Source organism: Bos grunniens, chromosome 10 (genome assembly GCF_055505025.1).
Source record: "Bos grunniens cultivar Pamir isolate PY7600 chromosome 10, Bosgru_T2T1.0, whole genome shotgun sequence".
Classification (NCBI taxonomy): domain Eukaryota; kingdom Metazoa; phylum Chordata; class Mammalia; order Artiodactyla; family Bovidae; genus Bos; species Bos grunniens.
In genome coordinates, this window is record NC_141174.1 from 31,666,607 (window position 1) to 31,690,827 (window position 24,221).

At 42.8% G+C, this 24,221-nt stretch overlaps 2 protein-coding genes across 5 annotated transcripts; both read left to right on the forward strand.

Annotated features, from left to right (window-relative positions):
- The first annotated feature begins 99 nt into the window (after positions 1-99).
- L3HYPDH (trans-L-3-hydroxyproline dehydratase) lies at positions 100-12,439 on the forward strand. Of its 4 annotated transcripts, none has more exons than XR_015134252.1 (6): positions 100-827; positions 4,443-4,612; positions 6,073-6,294; positions 7,118-7,240; positions 7,325-7,462; positions 11,108-12,237. XR_015134252.1 is itself a non-coding variant. In XM_086320456.1 (5 exons), exons 1-5 carry the CDS (start codon positions 196-198, stop codon positions 11,231-11,233), a joined length of 1,065 nt encoding a protein of 354 aa, XP_086176582.1. In that variant the 5' UTR covers positions 100-195; the 3' UTR covers positions 11,234-12,439. The 4 variants fall into 4 exon arrangements, 1 of the variants encoding a protein (XP_086176582.1); XR_015134253.1 differs by having other exon boundaries at positions 100-703; XR_015134251.1 differs by lacking the exon at positions 6,073-6,294.
- Positions 12,440-17,122: 4,683 nt separating this feature from the next.
- On the forward strand, positions 17,123-19,053 carry GPR135 (G protein-coupled receptor 135). Its single transcript, XM_086320455.1, has one exon. The coding sequence runs from the start codon at positions 17,265-17,267 to the stop codon at positions 18,768-18,770; it is 1,506 nt and encodes a 501-aa protein (XP_086176581.1). The 5' UTR covers positions 17,123-17,264; the 3' UTR covers positions 18,771-19,053.
- Positions 19,054-24,221: the final 5,168 nt, after the last annotated feature.

Here is a 24,221-nt window from a genome sequence, read left to right on the forward strand (position 1 = left end):
GACGGCTCCGCCTCCTGGTAACCCAGGCGACCGCTCCGAAGCCCCGCCCTTCCTCGCGCTTCCGGGTCTCGGTTCGGAAGCCCGGCCCCCTGAGCCGGGGAGACGGCCTGCCTCTCTATCGCGGAGGGAGCGGGTGGGTTCGCAGCGTGAAGCGCGTGTCTGCGTGGCGGTAGAGTTGTCTCCCGGAGGCAGACTATGGCGGGCCCGCTGACTGTGCCCTGGATGCCTCCACATGACCCGGGGACGCCGGCGCTGTCGGTGGTGGACATGCACACAGGCGGCGAGCCCCTGCGCATTGTGCTGGCGGGGTGTCCGGAGGTGGTCGGCCCCACGCTGCTGGCCAAGCGGCGCTACATGCGCCAGCACCTTGACCATGTGCGGCGACGGCTCATGTTCGAACCCCGGGGGCACCGGGACATGTACGGAGCTGTGCTGGTGCCGAGCGAGCTGCCCGACGCGCACTTGGGCGTCCTGTTCCTGAACAACGAGGGCTACAGTTCTATGTGCGGCCACGCTGTGCTGGCGCTGGGCCGCTTTGCGCTCGACTTCGGGCTGGTGCCGGCGCCCCCGTCCGACGCCCAAGAGGCCCTGGTCAACATCCATTGCCCGTGCGGGCTGGTGGCCGCCTTCGTGGAGTGCGAGGGCGGCCGCAGTCGCGGTCCGGTGCGCTTCCACAGTGTCCCGGCCTTCGTGCTGGCCACAGGTAACCGGCAGGACCCTTCCGGCCCTGCAGCCGGGGACCCAACTAATTACACTAACTGTCTCTGTGGGCTGGAGCCCACGAGCGCAACTAACCCACCCCACAAGCTTTTACAATCAAACAGAAGGTAATTCTAAATCCCTGCAAATGTATGTCAGCATCTTAGCCTTGTGAATTTGTGTGGTGCATGCAATTCGATTGGGGCTTCTCTAGTGGCTCAGCAGTAGAGAATCCACCTGCCAGTGCCGAAGACAGGAAGCTAGGTTGGGAAGATCCCCTGGAGAAGGTAATGGCAGCTCACGCCGGTATTCTTGTCTGGGAAATCCCACGGACAGAGAAGCCTGGCAGGTTGCAGTCCATGGAGTCGCAAAGAGTGGGGCACGACTTAGCCATTCAGCAACAATACTCATATTGTTTATCTCGCAGACGTGTCCATCTGTTATTTGGGGAGAGCCTCGAGGAGTACAGAATTACGTGTTTCCCTTACTCAACGCTTCGTTCCCCTCTCTCAGGCATTCCAGAAGATTTTGCAGTTGGATAAAGCAGGGTCCACTAGGGTCAAGGAAAGTGTAAAGAGCAACCACGTACGGGGCTCCAGGATGGCTCAGAATATGCTTGCTGAGCACGTTATCGACCCCTGACAAGTTAGTAAACACAGGTTGCTGGAGCTCATCTGTAAAATGTGTCTTCCCCACTTCTTGGGGGAAGAATTAAATCTTTCCAAGAATATACAGCTGTTGCTGCTCTTACTTTTTAATAACAGGAAAAAGTGTATGGGTCCAAATCCTGACTCCTCTTTAAAGCTATGCAGCCTCATTCGCTTTCCATTCCTACTGTGTCTTCATTTTTATCTCAATTGAGTTTTTTTTGAGGATTTTGTATACGTGAATGCAAGGTACCTAGAAGTTTAAAAAATGACTTAGCACTAGCAGCAGCAGCAGAGACATAAAGACTGCGGAATATATCAGGTTGCTAGTTCTCTAGGAGTGCAGAACCTTGAAAAGGTTTTGGTGGGTTCTCTAGTACAGAGCCTGTATGTGATGCTAAACAAGGTAATTATAATTCTTACAAAGAGGGAGATCCTTAAAAATCCTATCAGTGAAGGCTGAATTCTATCAGAGGAGGCTTTAGTAGTCTGACTAGAACTGAGCTGGGTGCTAATTTAGTCAGTACAGGTATAGGGTTATCACTCCTTTTCTTCAAAGACTTCAAGCCATGTAAATCATTCTGGTAATTTAATCTTGAGCCTCCGGGTGGATTGGGGTTCCCAATTAACCTGTTTATGAATGTTATGAACCATGCAGTAATAGCCCAGGTGTTTGAGGGTCTTAGAACAGCCTCAGGCAGCTGAAACACACAAGTTGGTAAAAGAATGCCACTGGGAAAACTGATACCGTTTGCCCAGAAGAAATGGTGTCACATCGGATTGGGAGGGCACATAAGGGAGATGAGAATTTATGTTAGGGTTGCATCTTTAAAAACCTCAACTGTTAACTGGCTTGGTTACCTGACTCCGTCCCCCACCCCCAACCGCCAGGCCATCCCAGCAGCGGATTAGAAGCACTCTAGATTTTGTGGGAAATGACAGCTGGCAGCAGGATCACCAGCTATGTACATCATAGTTTGGGGTTGGTTAGGGTGGGAGCAGCCAATACGACAAGCACAGTAGTTCCTGAAAGCATCCTTGTGTGACCATAAGATAATCAGTGGGCATTTATGGTCACTTTGAGTCATTAAGAAAATGAAATCCTTAAATTCTCTACTTTGAAAGTTGCTTAAAAGGCAGACTGATAGTGTTCAAGATCATTGCTCTGCCCCTTCCCATCTCTGTAACCTGTGGAAGGGATTCCATGCCTCAGTGTCATCTTTAAAGAGAGGATAACAATAGTCCCCACCTCAGAGCTGCTGAGTTCATTGCTACGCCACCCAGCTAAAGTGAAAACTAATTTTCATCACTGTATTTAAGTACTAGAACAGTATGCAGTCAGTGAATGTTTGTTGAGTAAATAAATGAAACTCAGAGCAGAATATGTTCATTGGTCCTCGTAAGAGCCCTATTCCTGCTGGAAGTTAAACTTTGGGCTTTCATATTGATATTTATTGCATTCCTAATCTGCCAGGTATTCCCCACGCATTATCACATGAAATTCTCAAAACAATCGTCTTCGGAAGGAAACAATTCCATTTTTCACATGAGGACTCCAAAGCCACACGTAGCTTTCCCCATTCTGGCAGTCCCTCATTTCCATCTATTTCCTCAGTCTCCTCATTAAACCTGCTTTGCACGTTGCATCAACATCAAGATAAAGCATTTTTCTCTTTTGCTGTTAAGTTCCACTGGCATGTTTTACTCTTGATTATAAATATGCTCTGACACATTATGTGTTAAAAGGATTCTGTGATTCTGCTCTGAAACTGATAGTTCTCTGGTGTCTTTGTATGACTCACTGTGCAAAGCAAGGAGTATAAGAACTATTTTACTTTTCACAACTTAATTTCTAAATTGAGACCCCTTTACCCTTCTGGTTGACTTTGCCTTATCCTTCCAAGGGCCCTTTTCTGATATATGTGTGAGCAAAGGTTTCTTAAAAGTTCCATCTTGGAGACAAGGGCCTTAACCACTTGCATAGTTAACCAGGGAAACATCATCTACCCCATCCAGTGGCCCCTGCCCCTGTCTCCTCTCCCTCTTCCTGTGGCTATCTCTGCCTCCTCACTGTGCTGTGGGACAGACCACACAGGTCTGCAGTCAGAACCTTCAGTCTCTTTTCTTGGCCTAGAGGAAATTTCTCTACTGACCAGGAGGACTGTTCTCCCTTTGGGACATTCCTGTGCCAACAAATCTTCCCCTGATAACTTAGGTTTCCGTGAACCAGAAACAGAGAGACCTGCCTTCTCCCCTGCTATATGCCTCCCCCAGAGAAAGTGATCATTAAGCCTATTTGACTTAGGGAGGAGAAAGAGAAAAAAATGCAAAGAAAGGTCAACAGTTTTAATGTCCCCAAATATCACCAGCCCCATTCCTTTGGAAATACAAATTCAGGATTTCAAACAACTGCAGTTTAGGTGAAATTTGGGGTATGTCAGGGACTTAAAATACCCAAATAAAAACTCTGATGCAAAATGATACTGTAAAGGCCACTGATTCTATAATGGCTTTATTCTGGATATTTGCCTGCAGTTTACTTCCTTGAGATGAAAATTTCTAGATAAATGAGTATCTGAAACTTGGATAGAAAAATGTTTTGTTTTGTTTTGTTTTTTCCCATTTTGTTTTGATGTTGTAGCTGAAGAAAACCAGTTTGTGAATAGGATCCCAAATCCTCACTGTTTTAAACCATTCCCAATAGTATGAGAGGGACCTACATTTTCCTTCATAGTTTTCACACATTCATATCCCAGAGTTTCCTCTCTCTCTCTGCTTCAATGATGTTTTCTAGAAAAGATCCTCAGAATGGTTAACAAAATATGTAAGTATGATTTAGGAAAAACATGGCATTCAGATGTTCTAAAACTTACGCGAACCTCATTGAAGTTAAAAATAGAAAGATGTACTTAGCTAAAGGTCTGTTATTATTTACTTGATGCACATTCATTTTCAAAATTGATTTTTGCTGCATTCCTAAGATAGGAAAAAGTACTCTTTAGCCCCCCACCCATAAATACACATGAATTTAAAATGATGTGAATTTTATTGCTGAAATACTAAAAACAAACTTATTTTCAAACACATCTCTTTTAGATTTCCTGGTGGATGTTCCTGGTCGTGGGAAGGTGGTGGTGGACATTGCCTATGGTGGTGCATTTTATGCATTTGTCAGTGCTGAAAAGTTAGGACTCGATGTTTGTTCTGCAAAGATGGGGGACCTCGTGGCTGCAGCAAGTGCAGTGACAGAGGCAGTGAAGGCTCAGGTCAGTACTGATGCTGCCGTCATAGCTGATAGCCTCCTCTGTGACATGGAGGAGATATAAATGACATGTCTACAGAAATTAAATATCTCTACATTTAGATTACTAGTCGTACTAAGAATAGGGTGCTGGTTGTAATCTTAAACTCTAGAGCAGGACTACCTGGGTGTTGTGGATTTGCCGTTTGTAACTTGTGTAACCTTGAACAAGTCACATTGCCTCCGTGTGCCTCGGTTTTCCCATCTGTAAATGGAAATTATGAAATTGTGCTTCATAGGGAGTTGTAAGAGTAAGTCAGTACGTGTAAAGGACTTAGAATAGTGCCTTCGCCATAGTAAATGTTCAACAAATGACAACTGTTCACTTTAAGAATAACTTATAATATAATTTGTGGTTATTTAAACAAATAGAAAATAGATAATATTACACTTTGAAATGCTTTTGATATACATGGTCATTCTGCACTACTTGAAAATAATGAATGTCAAATATAGCTTACAAAATGGATTTCATTAAATCTGATCAGAATTTCTCTTATTTTGCAGAGAATATTAATTCCTAGTTAGTGAATTTTTTTCTATATTGTTGCGAAGTAATAACTCCAAGTAATAACTCAAGTAACTCCAGTTTGACTTGGGAAAACTGTTGTTATAAAATCAGTTTAGATAATAAGTAATTCTAGAATATTCTTTCACTTCTATCACAAGTCTGACATTTTACCTAATTGGGACCTGTATATAAAACTCATATACATACTTGAATATTTTAGCATATGAAAATTTAATTATCGTTCTAAGTGAACGATAACTTAGGAAAGATAGAATCTAGAATACTTCTAATAATTAAGGCCTATTTAACATATCTGAGGCTTTAATTTAACATAATAACCTATAACTTTATAACCTAAATGGCAAAATGAAAATATATACTATAACTCTGTTCTAAATTATCATTTTTCCAGGACTTCCAATACAAATATGTAAAATTATTTTATCATGAAAACTTCTGAAACTCTGGACTTATATCTGTTTTCTGTTCCAGTAAGCAGACAGCTAATAATTTGAGTTAACAATTTGACACAAAATAATTTGACCTTATTTTTTAATAAAATCAAGAGGAAAAGGCATTGTTTTCTTAATAAAAGGAGGAAGTTTAAACATCTCATTAAAGCTAGAACGTCTCACTAAGGTGGTAAGGGGTGGACTTTGAGGGAGGAAGGGTTCTGAGGAAAATATGAGAGGTTCTGTCAGTGATGAAGCAGGCAGTAGGTCTACTTTGTGAATTGCTGACCACTCAGGAGCCTGGTGGGCTGCCGTCTATGGGGTTGCAGCAGCAGCAGCAGCATCCTACTTATGCAGATTTAGGCAAAGGCCATTTGGGAGGGAAGGGGACTAAAATAGATGTAGTATAAATTTGTCCTTATCCTTTTAACAAACATTTACCAAGGACTTATTGTATGTCAGATACTATGTTAGATGCTGGAGACCAGAGGAAGAACAAACCCCACCGCCTTCAAGGAGCTCAGTCTAGTGGGGGCAGCATCCCTGTGTGCAGTGTGACGTAACTGCATGGGTGCTTTAAGGGGATGGAGAACAAAGGTCCAATATGCAGCCTTCTTTAACTGGGTTATAGATGGACTCCTTGGATTTTAGGACTCCAGTCTCTTCAACTGCTTTAAATGATAGGTAAGTGGTAGGGGAATGTACTAACCATCAGGATACAGTAGAAGTAAGATTATAGTCATCTTGACCAGGCTAACAGATGTTACAGAAATCCAGAAGTTAAACAACCAGACCTCCCAAGAAGAATAGGAAGCATTGCACATTTGAGCCAGACCAAGCTTTACTGCTCATGTGACTTAGCTGCCCTGCCATTGCCTGCTTCTGTGTGTACCTGCTGCTTTTTAATGATACTGACTTCAGTCCTTTATAATAGCCTTTTTGCCCCATCCAGTTGCTTCTCTTAACCTAATAGCTTCTGCAGCCTTATACTTTTTGCTTGCTCATGGCCTCTTTCAGTTCTTGTGTTTATCAGTGATACTAATTTCAGCTCTAGATATTCATTGCTTGACTTTTCTGCATTATCCTCTTCAAGTTCCTTAGGGTGAGATAAGGATTGCCTTTCTCTTCCTGTTTGAGCAGCCATGGCTGGCCTGTGAATTGACTGTCCTGGGGTCAATGCTGAGGTCAATGCTTCAGAGAGTGCATATGTTTGGGGGTTAAGTGTATAAAATACGGCTGTTGCTTTAGTAGAGGATATGTGCAGGATGACCTCCTTAGAAAGGGCTCAAAGTGTAAGAATCATAACTTCCAACAAAAGTATCTTTATTCATCTAGAAAAATGTGTAATTTCTAACATCAATATTTAGTGTTGTGACCCAAAAAATATTTTTTAAAATGATAAAGATGGAAAAATTATATCTAAGAGTACCCCATATCTGTTATTTAAAAGATAGATTTGAATGAAAATATTTATTTTACATGTGGTTGTTAATTATTTTATTTACAGTTTAAAATTAACCATCCTGACAGTGAAGACCTTGCTTTTCTATATGGAACTATATTAACAGATGGAAAAGACACTTACAATGAGGAACCAACCACCAATATCTGTGTGTTTGCAGATGAACAGGTATTAAAGCTGGGATTTTTAGACACAGCCAGGTAATATGGAACTAGAACTCTGTGAACACTATCTTCATTTATTCTGAAACAGGTTGACAGAAGTCCTACTGGCTCAGGAGTGACAGCCCGAATTGCCCTTCAGTATCACAAAGGGCTTCTAGAACTGAACCAGACCAGAGCCTTTAAAAGCAGTGCAACTGGCTCAGTATTCACAGGGAAGGCTGTGAGGGTGAGTGGTACCTGTAGCTTCTTGTCTCTAAATATCTTACTTTTGATTCTGGAGACCTGAGTTGGATGTTAGGTAAGTTTTTTCATTAAGCTCTTAGAAGAGGACTGAAAAAGGACTGACAAAGGACACAGGACTGGAAAAACTTCTGTTCACCTAGGATATTGGTTTTCAAAGTATGGAAAGGACCTTGGGGTCCTATCCATGGGTCCACAAGGTCAAAGCTATATTCATAATAATACTGAGATGTTGCTTGCTCTTCACTTTCATCATTTCACAAATGTACAGTGGAATTTTCCAGGAGCTACATGGTATGTGATATCTTAACTGATTGAATGCAGAAGCAAAAATGAGAATCTAGCTGCCTTTAGTTAAGCCAGACATTAAAGAGGTTTGTTAAAATGTAAAAAATGCCATGTTTCCCATTACATTTTTTTTGTTGTTGGCAGATGTAGCTATTTTCACAAAAATTTGTTTATTACAACATGCAACAGATTTATTATTTATAAATGAATTAATGAACAAATATGTTTAATTTCCAATATCAGAGATCAGATCAGTTGCTCAGTTGTGTCCGACTGTTTGCGACCCCATGAATCGCAGTACGCCAGGCCTCCCTGTCCATTACCAACTCCTGGAGTTCACTCAGACTCACGTCCATCGAGTCAGTGATGCCATCCAGCCATCTCATCCTCTGTTGTCCCCTTCTCCTCTTGCCCCCAATCCCTCCCAGCATCAGAGTCTTTTCCAATGAGTCAACTCTTCGCATGAGGTGGCCAAAGTACTGGAGTTTCAGCTTTAGCATCATTCCTTCCAAAGAAATCCCAGTATAGAAAATATTAATTGATATAACCTAAAAAACTCTTTGAGGTCCATATTCATTTTAGGATTGTTTGTTCTGGTTCTGTAAAAAATGGCCTAGTATTTTGATAGAGATTGCATTAAATCTGTACATTGCTTTGGGTGGTATGGCCATTTTAATAATATTATGTTTTCCAGTTCAAGAGCATGGAATATTTTTTTGTTTCTTTACATCATCTTCAGTTTCTTTAATCCATGTGTTATAGCTTTCAGTATATAGGTCTTTCACCTCCTTGGTTAAATTTATTCCTAGGTATTTTTTGACCCAGTTTTAAATGAGATTTTTTTTTTTTTTTACTTTTTCTGGTATTTCATTATTAGTGTATAGAAATGTGACAGATTTCTGTATATTAATCTTATATCCTGCAGCTTAGAACTTTATTAGTGCCAATAGTTTTAGGGTGGAGACTTTAGGGTTCTCTATATAGAGTATCATGTCATCTGCAAATAGTGACAGCTTACCTCTTCCTTCCCAATTTGGATATATATTTTTTTCATATCTGATTGCTATGGCTAAGATTGCTATAACCTAAGATACTAGGTTAAACAGAAGTGGCATAAACGGGCAACCTTGTCTTGTTTCTGAATTTACCAGGAAGGCTTTCAGCTTTTCACCATTGAGTATTACATTGGCTGCAGGTTTGTCATAAATGGTCCTTATTGTGTTGAGATATATTCTCACTATACCCACTTTGATGAACATTTTAAATTATGAATGGATGTTTAATATTCTGGGATGCTTTTTCTGCATCTGTTGAGATGATTATGTGGTTTTTGTCTTTCCTTTTGTTAATGTAGTGTATCACATTGATTGATTTGTGTATGTTGAACCATCCTTGTGACCCTGGTATAAATCCAGCATTATCATGGTATATGATCTTTTTTTTTTTGTATTGTTGGATTGGTTTGTTGAGAATTTTGGCCACTATATTCATCAAAGATATTTACCTGAATTTTCTACTTTTTTAGTGTCTTGGTCTGGTTTTTCTATTAAGGTAATGGCTGGTGATATCCTCAAATCTTAGGATATTAAGGGATCCTGAGACCAAAATGTTTGAGAACCATTAAACTAGGTTTTGGATTTTTTTTGTTTTTATTCTATAGGAATATTCCATTTTATATAGTAAGATGTGAAAGTGCTGAAAAGTTTTGGAAAGTAGAGTTCTTATTAACATAGTGCTAAGTATCTTCAGTCATGTCCAACCCTTTGAGACCCCATGGACTTTAGCCCACCAGAGTCCTCTGTCCATAGGATTCTCCAGGCAAGAATACTGGAGTGGGTTGCCATTTCCTTCTCCAGGGGATCTTCCCAACCCAGAGATCCAACCCAGGTCTCTTAAGTCTCCTGCATTGGCAACCGAGTTTTTACCACTACTGCCACCTGGGTACCCCTTATTAATATAATGTAATCAAATTTTAAATGTGCTAGCAGAGCTAATTAATGAATTACTCATAGTAGTAAGTGAAATCTACTATAGTATGATTAAATTGCATCTGGTAAATTTACTCACGAAGAGTCCTTTAATATAGCAAATAATTTATCCTAATAAAGATTTTAAATCTAATATAGCGGTTTTAAAGTTTTGTTTTTCTGAACACTGAATTTTGTTTAAGTTAGGGATTTCTACACAATACAGTAATCTTGATGGAATACCATGTTATATGCAGAAATTTGAAATACATTGTCAAGTCTGAGATTTAAGATAAAATAGTAATTGTCAACATTTATTGGGTGCTTCACTACATGTTAATTTCTAAGCTCAGCACTTCATATATACCATCTCATGTAATTCTCACAAGAATCCTATGAAAATTTAGAGTTTAGATACTTTGCCAGAGGTCAAACAGACAGCAGAGCCAGGCTATGAAGATGGGTCTCTCTGAGCAGACCCTATACTGTTAAACACCATATTTTCTTGCTCTTAGGCAAAACATTTGATGCAGATGGGCAGTTTCACCCATATGAGAATGAACTCTATTCTCACCCACCCAAATCTTCATCCCTACCATGCTTATCTGTGCCTCTCTCCCAAGTCTAACACTGTCCACTAAACTTATTTCAAGATGACTGTCCCAGAGATACCTCAACTCATTAAAATGTTCTTCCTTCCTAAATATGTTCTTTCCTGTCTCATTCTCCATCTTGGTTAATGGTGGCGCAACTGCACTTCCAGGCTAGACACTGTGGTCATATTTAACTCATCTCTATTCTCACCACCTGTGTACATCAGCCCCCAGGTCTATCAATTCTGCCTCAAAAGTATCTCTATATTTTGTTCTGCATTCTCACTAAAAACTGCCCTCCTGTCTCTAGATTTAATTGATGAATTAAAGTTGCCTCTTAACAGGTTGCTGGGTTTCTAGTTTCTCTCTCTTCCCCAATTAGTTCCCCACTTTACAGCTAAACTTAATCTAAAAACATGAATACAGTCACTTACCTTAAAAGCCTCCCAATTGCCCATATGATCGCCGTACTCAGTTGCATCCAACTCTTTTCAACACTATGAACTATAGTCCACCAGGCTCCTCTGTTCATGGGATTCTCCAGGCAAGAATACTGGAGTGGGTTGCCATGCCCTCCTCCAAGGGATCTTCCTGACCCAGGGATCGAACCCACATCTCCTGTGTCTCCTGTACTGCAGGAGATTCTTTACCACTGAGCCACTGGGGAGGCCCACTTAACTCTTGGATTCTCTTTAAAATGATAAAATTTGAGAATACAACTTTTAGGCTAGGTAAACTATGCAGGCAATACCTTGATATTCTCCTTTCATCATCTTTTTTCAGGAAGCAAAATGTGGTGATTTTAAAGCTGTCATAGTGGAAGTATCCGGACAAGCGCATTACACAGGTACCGCAAGTTTTATAGTAGAAGATGATGACCCACTGAGGGATGGATTTCTTCTCAAATAACTTCTATGGCTCATAAGGGCTTTCTTTTCCTAGAAATTGTTATCATTACTTATTTTTCTCTGTGTTATGCGGAAAACTATAAATCCAAATTGTACACATAAACCAACTGAGATTCTAAAATACTGTGGCTAAATATAAAGTCATTATTCCTCAGTTTGTACATGTATATTGATATAACTATCACTTACAGAATATAAAGTATCCAAAATTCAGAATACTTTTCTAATTATTAACACATCAGGTAAAATTAAAACCTTAGTTTTTACTTACTTAGTTCTTATTACTCTGTGGTAGTCACTGTGATATTTTGTTTTAAATGCTCTAAGCTTGAATTGTAGCCCTCACAACAATGGGTCTTACAAGTTCATTATTTTAGTCTTCCAGTTTTTATGTAAAATCATGCCCCCTCTCTGGAGAAGGAAATGGTAATCCACTCCAGTATGCTTGCCGGGAAAATTCCACGGACAGGGAGGCCTGGTGGGCTTCAGACTGTGGGGTTGCAAAGAGTCAGACATGACTGAGCACACAGTACCTGCCCTCTCTCTAAGCACAATGCATGGGAGATATATTATTATAAAGTCCTCAACACTTAGCAGTCATAAACTGGGAAGGAGGTGGGTGGTCAGCTTCTTTGGGTGAAAGTTGTTGTAGCTGCTGCTGGGATGTCCTCTAAGCTTCAAAGACCAGCTCCTATCCCCATGAACTTGAGAGAAGACCAAGAATCAGGCTTCTGATATATCATTAAGGTTCTTATAAAAAGGTTGTTTATTGCAATTTTTTAAGTATAGGTATACAGTCAGAGTCAATCAGTGAATCTCTATAATGGGGCAAATCTCATACTCTACCAACTACATGGTAGGTAATTTAAAACATGAAAGAAATGTTAACTGTTGGTATTCTTGCTAGTTAATTGTCTGTGAGTCTGTTAAAAAAAATAACATTTGATTATTATCAGTCATTATAAAATGAAATAATAAAAATTAATCAACATGTGATTCTCTTAATATTCAGTAAACTTTTTTTGAGGTAAGTAGTAGTATTTCTTTTTCTTAGCATACAGTGAAGTATTTAATTCATTTCAACTGGCTCTGTCATCCAGCAAGTCTGTACACATCCCGTTATTAGGTCTGTGATTGAATTACCTGTCCAAAATGAAGACTATAAAGTTAATGTTCTTGATTTCCTTATTAAATGCACAAAAACTAATGTTTTCCATTCATTATCTCTTAAAATTTGTAGTAAAGAATTCATTTACCTCCAAAAAAAAAACACTAAATATGACCAAGAAATTTTCTACAGATTAAAGAGATTTTCTTTTTTTTTGTGGCCAGAGAAACATTTTTTTCTTTTTTTGAAAGTATTTATTTTTTAATTGAAGGATAATTGCTTTACAGAATTGTGTTGGTTTCTGCCAAACATCAATATGAATCAGCCAAAGGCATACATAGGTCCCCTCCCTCGCCCGTTACACTTTTGAAAAATAGAAACAGAACCACTATTTTCTCTCTAAATTTCACAAGTCACATTAATTTTTTAAAAATGCAGACCGACATTTAGTAGTCTAAATGTTTGAAACATTGTTTCAAAATTCTCCACAGACAGTGCACCTTCTGATCAACTGTACCCTGGCTAGCACTCCCTCTGCCCGTCCCTGGTATGCCACATTTATGAATATGAGAGAAATGGAAGTCAGATATGTTAAATTACTCTATTAACGTCACATCTGGGGCTTCCCTGGTGGCTCCCTGGTAAAGAACCCGCCTTCCAATGCAGGAGACATGGGTTCGATCCCTGGGTCAGGAAGATCCCCTGGAGAGCGAAATGGCAACCCACTCCAGTATTCTTGCCTGGGTGGCAAAGAGTCAGGCGTGACTTAGGAACTAAACAACAACAACAAGGTCACATTCGGGGCTGTCATTCTAGCTCTGCTGACTCCAGGTCCAGTATTTTCCTGCTGCACTTCCTCCACTTGTGAGACAGGACAGCCAGAACTTGTTTTACAATATAGTACTTTAAACAAAAATATTGTTTACTAAACATTGAAAAATTAATACTGCCTAAATATTCTTAAATTCTAATCCAAACCAGAGCCAAACCCTTGCAATAACATTCATTCCTTCTGTATTTCACCATGCCTTCCACAGAGTCAAAACCACTAGGGAAATCAACAGCTATTCCTCTTGCTTCCACATGTCTAATCAGTCATGAAGCCTTATTGATTCTGCCTTCTAAATACTATTCACTTCTCTCCCTTCCCATCCTTGCTAAGGAGCCTGCCTCATCACTAAGCTTTTTCAAGCAACCTCTTTCCTGTCACTGGTTCCTTCCTCTAAGCTATTACCAAGTATCATCATAACAAAATGAAACAAACACCCCATGTCCACCTTCTCTCTTCAGCCTGCTATCTGTCACCCTTTTCCCTTCCTTTTGTAGTCAAGCTTCTAGATTCCTTACTCTCTCATTAATATATTTTTTCATCTTCCATTTGCTACTCAACTATTACAGTCTGGTTTTGACTTGATTACTCATTGGAAGCTGTGCTTGATCTAACCTAGATTTAATGGTCACCCACAGGTTTATATGTTAAAAAGCAGATTCATTACTTTGCCTACAAAGGTCCGTGTAGTCAAAGCTATGGTTTTTCCAGTAATCTTGTACAGATGTGAGAACTGTACAATAAAAAAGGCTGAGCACCAAAGAATTGATACTTTTGAACTGTGATGTTGGAGAAGACTCTTGAGAGTCCCTTGGACAACAAGGAGATCAAACCAGTCTATCCTAAAGGAAATTGTCCTGAATATTCATTGGAAGGACTGATGCTGAAGCTGAAGTTCCAGTACTTTGGCCATGTGATGCAAAGAGCCAACTCATTGGTAAAGACCCTGATACTAGAGAAGATTGAAGGCAGAAGGAGAAAGGGATGACAGAGGATGAGATGGTTGGATGGACCACTGACTTAATGGACATGAGTTTGAGCAAACGCCAGGAGATGGTGAAGGACAGGGAAGCCTGGTGTCCTGTAGTCCATGGGGTCGCAAAGAGTCAGACATGACTGAGCGACTGAACAACAACAAGGGTTTACTTAATCCATGGTGGATGCTGGTGCTTGCTTCCGGCAGGCAAGTGTGGTACATTTTGGAGCAGGAACCTCTATACCCTTGGTGCAGAGCTCCAGGGAATAGGAGCCAGGAACTTGGGTTCTATCCTCGGCTTCTTGTTTGTGCTCTTTCGACCCATCTGCTGATGCTCTGAGGTGGATGTCTATGGATTTGGTCAGCACCATTCCTTTCCCCTTCTTTTATCAACAACACTCTCCTTTTCCTTTGGGAGATTATCCCTCCCCAGCATGTAGCCTTGCTGAGGCGGCCAGGAAAGGGTACTCCAGTCAGAGTCTCCCCACCAAGACCTGGGATCTTGCGAGAAATGACAAAAGGTCTGAAAAATGGTTGAAGCAGACTTATTCCTGTAGATCCCTAAAGAGATCGTTCTCAGTTTCTCTACCTGTAGAGTTGCCCTGACTTCTCGTGCTCTTGGAGTTAGCTATTAAAGACTATCCTTTTGAACTCCCCGCATCCTTCTGGCCAATTCTGTTTTTGCTTAAATGAGACAGAAACCTCATTGTATTGCTTATATCCAAAGACCCCAATCCAGACATGAATCCCTAAAATCTCTTCCCCTCCTTCACTGTAAATGCTTAGTTCAGACTTGTCATTTCTCTCCTGGGCTATTACAGTGCCTTTTCTTAACTGGTCTCCCAGTTGCTAGACTCTTGCTATAGTCATTATATGTTTAAACATCTATGACATTGTAATATATTTGTGTTTGCCTAAAACTGTAAGGTTCTTTGGGCTAGGATCCTGGTTTCTGAAAACCTAGTACAGAGAAGGTTTACAAAAGAAAACAAAAGTAATCTATTATATATTTTTGTCTTAGTTCAGTGGTTTTCAGCTGAGGCTGGCCCCCCTCTCACCCTCTTCCCCAACATTTTGCAATGTCTGAAGACATTCTTAGCTGTCACTACTGCCATCCCATGGTAGCGACTAGGGATACTGTTCAACATCCTACAGTGCATAGGGTAGCCTCCACAAGAAAGAATTATCTGGCTCAAAATGTCAATAATGCCGAGACCAAGAAAGCGAGTCTTATTTTACCACCCTGCTGTGCTGTGTTAGTTGCTCATTTGTGTCCGATTCTTTGCGACCCCATGGACTATAGCCTGCCAGGCTTCTCTGTCCGTGGGGATTCTCCAGGCAAGAATACTGGAGTGCGTTGCCATGTCCTCCTCCAGAGGATCTTCCCAACTCAGGGATTGAAGCCAAGTCTCCCGCATTGCAGGCAGATTCTTTAACATCGGAGCCACCAGGGAAGCCCTTTTACCACCTTAAATGAACTTTATTTTATACTGTAAATTTCCAGTAGGATATCTTTCCCCACCCAAATGAGCACCCAAAACACTAATATTGTTGATACTGAGACCTGAAAGTATACTAATCATTCTTTAGATCAGTGTTTCTCAAACTTGCATCAGAATCACTTGCAGGGCTGGTAGCTGGGCTCCATCTGCAGAGTCTCAGATTCATCAGATTTGCGGTAGGGCCTGAGAATCTGCATTTCTAACAAGTTCCCAGGTCATGCCAGTGCTGCTGGTCCAGGGTCCACACTTTGCAGACCACTGCTTTAGAAAACCTAAGGGTTTATTACCCTTTCCCCCATAAGATGCCATGCCCAGAAACTTGAGATGCAAGCTTCCCTGAGCAGGCACACCCTTCCTGTTCTGAAATCTTCCTGCCAGATACCTGGAGCTGCATCTGTGGCGACTCCAGCACCTTAAACTCAAAACATACCACCTTCCAGAGAACTGACAAAGACTGAAAGCAGGGCAAGGAAGCAGCGACTCTCCCCTCTTCCCTGACACATGAGACAGTAACGGTCCTGAGGGCCAGGCCCTTGAAAGCAAGGTGACATCCCTTCTCCAGGATCCGTATCCTAGCTCCCCAGAGCACCTGTATCAGAATCACATTGAGGACTTAGATTCATGGGCCCATCCTCAGTAACCCTGGGAGTCAGCCAGTGACTGCATTTTAATAAGCTTACTACATCAGTGGTTCTCAAAGCCTGGTCCTTGGACCAGCAATATCATACACCCGGTAACTTGTTAGAAATGCACATTTTCAGACAGGACCCCATACCTACTGAATCTGAACCCCTGAAGTTGGACCCAGTCACTTGTGTTTTAACAAGCCTTCCAAGTCAGCAGTCCCCAACCTTTTTGGCACCAGGGACCGGTTTCCTGGAAGACAATTTTCTCACAAACAGAGCTGGGTGAGGCAATGGTTTAGGTTTCACCCCCTGCTCACCTCCTGCTGTGCAGTCTGGTTCGAACAGACCAGGGACCCCTACCGGTCTGTGGCCTGGGGGTTGGAGACCTCTGCTCTAGGTGACTCTTGCCTGCTCAAGTTTGAGAATACCTGGTTTAAGTCTTACTGCTCCCTCATGTTTAAGATCTCCGAATTTAGACTTGTTTTCCACTTCAGGTTCTAGATTCCTTTCCTACTTGTAGATGCCAGAAGCACCCACAGGAAGCAACCAACCCCCTCTCCCCTCCCTACCTCTCTGTAGAACATGTATATGGAACCAGAGTGTGAGAGTGAACCCCTATTGAATTTGGCCATCTATATGAGGGCCACTCCCATTTTAATCTGGCCGGGCAATGGTCCCCAGGAACTCCACCTGGCACTCTCTGAAGCCTACCCACCCTGGCCGCGAAACCTTAGGGAAAAGTGATGTCCTGGACACGCTTTTCTAAGGGTTCTCGGCCCGCGGCCCGCCCCGCGCTCCTGCGTAAACACGCGGTTCCCTTGACAACGCCTGGAACGCACGTCAAAGGCTCGGAGAGTCTCGGGCGACGGTCACCCCTCCGGCCGAGCGCGACCCCCGGCAGAGGCCTCTGGGCCCGGCCCCGAGCCACCTCGGGCTTGCGGCCTCCTCCCCTGGTGCGGGATGAGCAGACCTGCGGCCGCCGCGGGGCCCCATGGAGGAGCAGCAGCCGCCGCCGCTGGTCCGCCCGCCAGTGAGCACGGCCTTATCGGGCAGCCCACACCCCGGCGCCCCCTCCGCGGCCGGCACGCCTGGCGGGACTTCCTCCGCGGCGACGGCGGTGGCCGTGCTCTCCTTCAGCACCGCGGCGGCCGCGGCGCTGGGGAACCGGAGCGACGTGAGCGGGGCCGACAGCACTGGCGCCGCGGCTGGCGGCGGCCTCGGCGGGCGCGGGGCGGCGGGGGCGGCGGGGAGGCCACCGCTGGGCCCCGAGGCGGCGCCGCTGCTGTCGCACGGGGCGGCGGTGGCGGCCCAGGCGCTGGTCCTCCTGCTCATCTTCCTGCTGTCTAGCCTGGGCAACTGCGCCGTAATGGGGACCATCGTGAAGCACCGGCAGCTCCGCACTGTCACCAACGCCTTCATCCTGTCCTTGTCCCTGTCGGATCTGCTCACGGCGCTGCTCTGCCTGCCAGCCGCCTTCCTGGACCTCTTCACGCCGCCGGGGGGCCCGGCGCCCGCCGCCGCCGCCGCCGCCGCCGCCGCCGCCGCGGGGCCCTGGAGCGGCTTCTGCGCGGCCAGCCGCTTCTTCAGCTCGTGCTTCGGCATCGTGTCCACGCTCAGCCTGGCCCTCATCTCTCTGGACCGCTACTGCGCCATCGTGCGGCCGCCGCGGGAGAAGATCGGCCGCCGCCGCGCGCTGCAGCTGCTAGCGGGCGCCTGGCTGGCGGCTCTGGGCTTCTCCTTGCCCTGGGAGCTGCTCCTCACGCCCCGGGAGGCCCCGGCGGCGGCGCAGAGCTTCCACCGCTGCCTTTACCGGACGTCTCCGGACCCCGCGCAGCTGGGCGCGGCCTACAGCGTGGGGTTGGTGGTGGCCTGTTACCTGCTGCCCTTCCTACTCATGTGCTTTTGCCACTACCACATCTGCAAGACCGTGCGCCTGTCGGACGTGCGCGTGCGGCCCCTGACCACTTACGCGCGCGTGCTGCGCTTCTTCAGCGACGTGCGCACGGCCACCACCGTGCTCATCATGATCGTCTCCGTCATCTGCTGCTGGGGGCCCTACTGTTTCTTGGTGCTGCTGGCCGCCGCCCGGCGGGCCCAGGCCGCGCAGTCTCCCTCTCTCCTCAACGTGGTGGCCGTCTGGCTGACCTGGGCCAACGGGGCCATCAACCCTGTCATCTATGCCGTTCGCAACCCCAACATTTCGATGCTCCTAGGGCGCAACCGGGAAGAGGGTTACAGGACTAGGAACGTGGACGCTCTCCTGCCCAACCAGGGCCGGGCTCTGCAGGCTGGAACCCTCAATCCCCTTCGAAACCGCTGTACCAACCGCCTGGGGGCCTGGAGCACGATGTCCTCTTCCAACCCGACCAGCGGGGTGGCAGGGGATGTGGCCATGTGGGCTCGCAAAAATCCTGTTGTGCTTTTCTGCCGGGAGGGACCACCAGATCCTGTGACAGCAGCGGCTAAACAATCTGAATCTGGGGATACCAGCCTCTAAGGAGGGTTGGGATGCACAGCTTATGAAGGCAGATTTCCACCCTCTTCAATTAACTAACGGGGAGAATCGTGCATTTCATAAAGCCAAACATTTAAAAGAGACAGAGGGGAAGGCTTACCCCTTCCCTCCAAACAACATAACAAGACAATGTCCTTTTCTTCAGAAGTGCCAAAAGGAATGTAAAATGCAAAAATTAAAACGATCTTACATTGCACAACCAAGCATTGTGAACTGTCAGTGCCCAAAATGACAAAAATAAAATTCACAATTACTGAAAAGCTCATATTACAGGAGTCACACTGTGAAACAAACCAAAAAACTCATTGAATGCGACTGGTATTCATATACATAGAGTTCCAGGAAAGAATGAAGACCTTAAGAACTGCTTGAAGGCCCCTCTAAATCACCAGCATTCAAAGGAACTTCAGATTTCTAGAACCTGCACCTCTAACACATGCCTAGGGTGCTTAGGTTAGGAGTAGAAATTTTTATCTGGCTTTACACACCTTGGTGCATTTCCTTCCCACCCCCACCCCATAATCTTTGTAGAAAATTTTAAATTCATATCCCATTTAAAACCATTTTAGGATTTTGAAGGTGGTTTATTACTATAAAATTCAACTGTTTGAGGGGCAAACAGAAGTATGAACATAAAGAAATGTGGCTAATTTTTAAAGTATTTTGAGATTATATTTAGAAACTAGTGTGCAGCATCAACCCTCCTCCCCCAAAATATTTGTCTGGGAATCTTTGAGACTTTGACCTTACTCTAACCTGCTACTTTTGTTTCTAATGATTTAGAGGTGCCACTCTCAGAAAGCTTTCACATTCTTAAATGATTTTCACAGTAGAAAGTCTTTGCATTTGAAGTAAATTTGATTTTTGGATGCAGCCAAAAATGTAATTTAAAGTCAAGTTGATTGAATCATGTGAACAATGCATATATATATAATAGGAGAACTCTATGAAGTTATTGGCTTAGCTATCCTACGCAGCTTTCAACTAATCGAAAATGATTCCAAAGAGGAATTCAAGAAATATTTTGAGAAGTGGATGCATTCTTGGAATGAGCATAAGGCTCTCCAAGAAGATTGACATGTTCTCCTACATTTGGAAGTTCGGGTATGTTTGTTTAAAAAAGAAGTTCCTTTATAGACATGACATCTAAAATAGTGTGATCTTTATTCGAAAGGAGGATGCCTGTGAGATTATTATATGTAATAGAGTATTCATAACTTAAGCATAAAGTCAGAGAGGTACTTTAATCACACTGGAAATACCTTCAGAAAGGTGCAAAACAAAGATTTTTTTTAAAAAATTCAGAGCACGATTCAGAATTTGTATGGGTGAAATTTCTCTTATTAAATGCCACTATACATAGAATCATTTGCTCAGAATTTTGAAAGATGTTTTTTGTGTTTTCACTGTTTCTTCCATGTTACTCCTCTTTTCTTCCGTGTTTCACAGCCTTAATTGAATAAGTACTTTAAACTAGACATGAAATGTCAGCTCTCCTATAAAGATTTTAATGTGAAATGGCCATCTTTTTTTCCTTGTAAAGTATTTAAACATTTTTGTTAGTATTTAATTTTGTGTGTGTGACAGATGGATATAGTCATCATTTTGTAATCAAAGATGGAAATATATGATTCTTGTCAGAACTAAAGATGTTTTAATGTTTTTCCCTTTCTCAAGGCATAATGCAACCAGAAGTTTATGAATTATCTGTATATATCTTCCTACACTAAGTGTAGTAAAGAGTAAATGAGATCATCTCTCCTCTTTAGTACTTACTATAACAGTCAGTGCAGCTGAACTCATGTTTAACAGGTATATCCTATTAAAGACAGAAAAAAAAGCAGTCATGTATTTTTCACACTGTGAGAAAATGGAAGTCATGTCTGATATTTAGAGGAAAAAGATAAAGTCTTCCAATTAGGAAATTGAAATTCAAGAACTGTGAATAGAGGCAGAAAAAGAGAAATCTTAGGGGAAGGAGCAAACATGTTGCAAAATAAGGTATTGCCTAGGAAGAAGAATTGAAGGAAGGGATTTAAAAATAAAACATAGCATGAGATAAATCTGCTTCATCAGTGAAGGCGGACATCCATGAGACTAGGCACTCTAGGGTGGTGGCATGAAGGACTGTAAGCAGAGAAGGAATTCCTACCCTAACTCTTGGTAGGCAGGCGTAGGAAGTTTTAGGAAGGGGATGGCTTGGGAAGGAGATTGTTCTGTTAGTGGTTCTAAGAGGCATGGTGGGTAAGAATGGAGAGAGAAAATTGCTAATATGTTCCTGAAGAATTTACAGTGTTATGTTTGTTTTTAAATTTGAGGTTATTCAACTGGTCAGTGATAGAACTGGGACCTGAACCTCAGAGCTCCGTATTCCCTTCTCTATTCTCTATCGCCCCCACAAAGATCCATGAACAGAGACACTGAGGAAGAGAAGCTGTGGTACTGTCCTCATCACCAACACCATAATCATCATCACCATCTACTGGTTTTATTTTGTATGTCGTGTAGAACAACTTCCTAGAGTGCTAAGGATACTAAAGGGTAGAAATCACATTACCTGCCTTAAGAGGGCATCCAGCCTAATTGAGGACTTTGTGCTTTATAAAAATTGGTCGTAATCAGCACTCTTTAGTTTATCTGTGAGAAAGAAAGGGTGCAGCATTTTCAGAAGTGGTTATCAAAGAGAGGAGATGGATTTGGAAGCAAAGACATGTCGATAAAGTCCAAGAGCCATCCGGTCCAGCCGTAGACACTTGGAGACAAAAATTAGTGCTTTGAATAAAAGATATGAAAGAATGACCTGAATATTTAAAACTTAGACCTTTCCTCATGACTCTGTGGAAAAAGGAGAAAGAGAAGCTTTGCAATATTGGCATGTATTAAATATTGCTTAGACATAAGGCCAGAATATAATTCTTCATATCTCATTATGTTCACAGCTCAAGTATTTCATTTAAATTGCAATAACAAGTCATACTTAGCATAGTACATGCATTAGCTCATTTAGTCCTCAAAACAACCTTCTAAGTAGGGGAGGGGTGTTATTATTATCACACAACCCATTTTACAGATGAAAATACTGAAGCACACACGGGCTTTGTCTAAGATCACACAGGAAGTAAGTGCTGGATTTATCCCTAGCAGACAGTCTCATCTTAACCACTAAACAGTACTGTTTCTCTAATTTGTAAAAGATAATGAAAAACCTGGGAAAGAGCCCAGGAAGATAAAAACAGGACTTCCCAGATGGCGCTAGTGGTAAAGAATCTGCCTGTCAGTGTAGGAGACATAAGAGACTTGGGTTTGATCCCTGAGTTGGGAAAGTCCCCTGAAGGAGAGCATGGCAACCCACTCCAGTGTTCTTGCCTGGAGAATTCCACGGACACAGGAGCCTGGTGGGCTACAGTTTATAGGGTTGCAAAGAATTGTACGTAACTGAAGAGACTTAGCACAGTACAGATAAAAACAATTATCAAAGTAATGGGAAATAGATATCATAAAATTTAAAAGAAAGTATTTGTTTAATTTGGGGAACAGCTATATAAGATGTGTGTTTTAAAAATATATGGACAGATTTTGAGCAGTTATTTTCTCATATAAACCCCAGTCCTGGATGACTCCAATCATTGGCCTTCTCCATTCCTGTTCCAGGGTGACTGAGCACAGCTGGAGAAAATTAAGAGTCAGATCAGTTAGTTCCCTCTGCATCTAGAACCCATAGTCTTGCCTGACCCTTCTGCCCTACCCAGCAATCTGAATTTCTTCTCATCAGCTCTCTCTTTCTGCCCACTTTAGTCACCCTTCAAACTTTCTCTGCTCAAACTTTTAACCAGTTCTTACTTTTTGGAAGATCAGTTTTGCTCCTACTTCTTGAAGAAAATAGAAGCCATCAGATACAGATATCTTCATATTTTAGCCATCAAAGGAAACACACTAGACTGAATTGACACCAGTTCTCAGCTCTGTCTTTCTAATAGTAAATAGTCTGGTCTCCTCACCAACCTCATGCTGTTAATCGGCTCCTTTTTGTGGTATCCTTTTGTGGTAGCCTTTCCTGCTGAACCAAATCCTTTCTGAGTTCTTAAGCATTCTCACTTAAAAGGAAAAAACAAAACCTTTCCAGTTTATCCATCTCGTTTCTCTCGCTCCGCTCCTGCCCTTCAACTAAACTTGTCAAAAGAATTGCCTACATTTTTACAGATCTAGATCCTAGTCCATAATGTTCATGGTGCAAGAAAGTCAGTTTTATGCAACTCAATTTTCCCAAATCCCCTATTCTTCCAGATAGCAGAAACTTAAGATGGGTTTAAATAAGCCCAGGCCCTATGGACTTTTCTAGAACCAAGGACCAGTGAATGTCAGTCTTCAGTGGTCATCTGTATTGCATCTGCTGAAGTACCCATCCATGTGTCTCTGGTCACATCCATAGAAGGTTGTGTGAATTATCCCTACTCAATTTGAGAGATTAACAAAGGTCCGTCTAGTCAAAGCTATGGTTTTTCCAGTAGTCCTGTATGGACGTGAGAGTTGGACTATACAGAAAGCTGAGCACCGAAGAATTGATGCTTTTGAACCGTGGTTTTGGAGAAGACTCTTGAGAGTCCCTTGGACTGCAAGGAGATCCAACCAGTCCATTCTAAAGGAGATCAGTCCTGAATATTCATTGGCAGGACTGATGCCTAGGCTGAAACTTCAAATACTTTGGCCACCTGATGCGAAGAACTGACTCATTGGAAAAGACCCTGATGCTGGGAAAGATTGAAGGCCAGAGAAGAAGGGATGACAGAGGATGATTTGGTTGGAGGGCATTACCAACTCAATGGACATGAGTTTGAGTAAACTCCAGGAGTTGGTGATGGACAGGGAGGCCTGGCGTGCTGCAGTCCAGGGAGTCACAAAGAGTCGAACACGACTGAGCGACTGAACTGAATATGAGAGAACACAGCTCTCAAGTTAGCCAACTTTAGAGCCCTTCTTTGGACACAAAGATTATTACTCCATCTCAGCACCAACAGAGGGCTGTGACAACCCCTATAATGCTATCTCAGGCTGGTTTTTTTTAAATTGATTTTTAATATTTTTGAGGAGCCCTGTGACTTGAAACTTTTTAGTATCATTGGGTCAATAAATCAAAATGATAAATAAAGTATATGTTGGAGGTTCTACTTATGAAATGACAGTGAGGAGCCCTGTGACCTGCTCTTCAGTGAAACAAGTGTAGCTGGTGAAAATTATTTAAAAAGCAACCATTTGAAGTCTTTGGATTGTCATAAGAGCAAAACGATGGGTAACAGTTAGTCAGATTCATTTCATCTGTCTTCAAGACTTGCATGTCCTCCAAGCAGCATATAGCCTAAGATGTTGGCCCAAGTTATTTTCCAGGAACTTGGAGTCAGCTGCCTCTAGTTTGAGCTGAGCTGATTAAGATTGGAT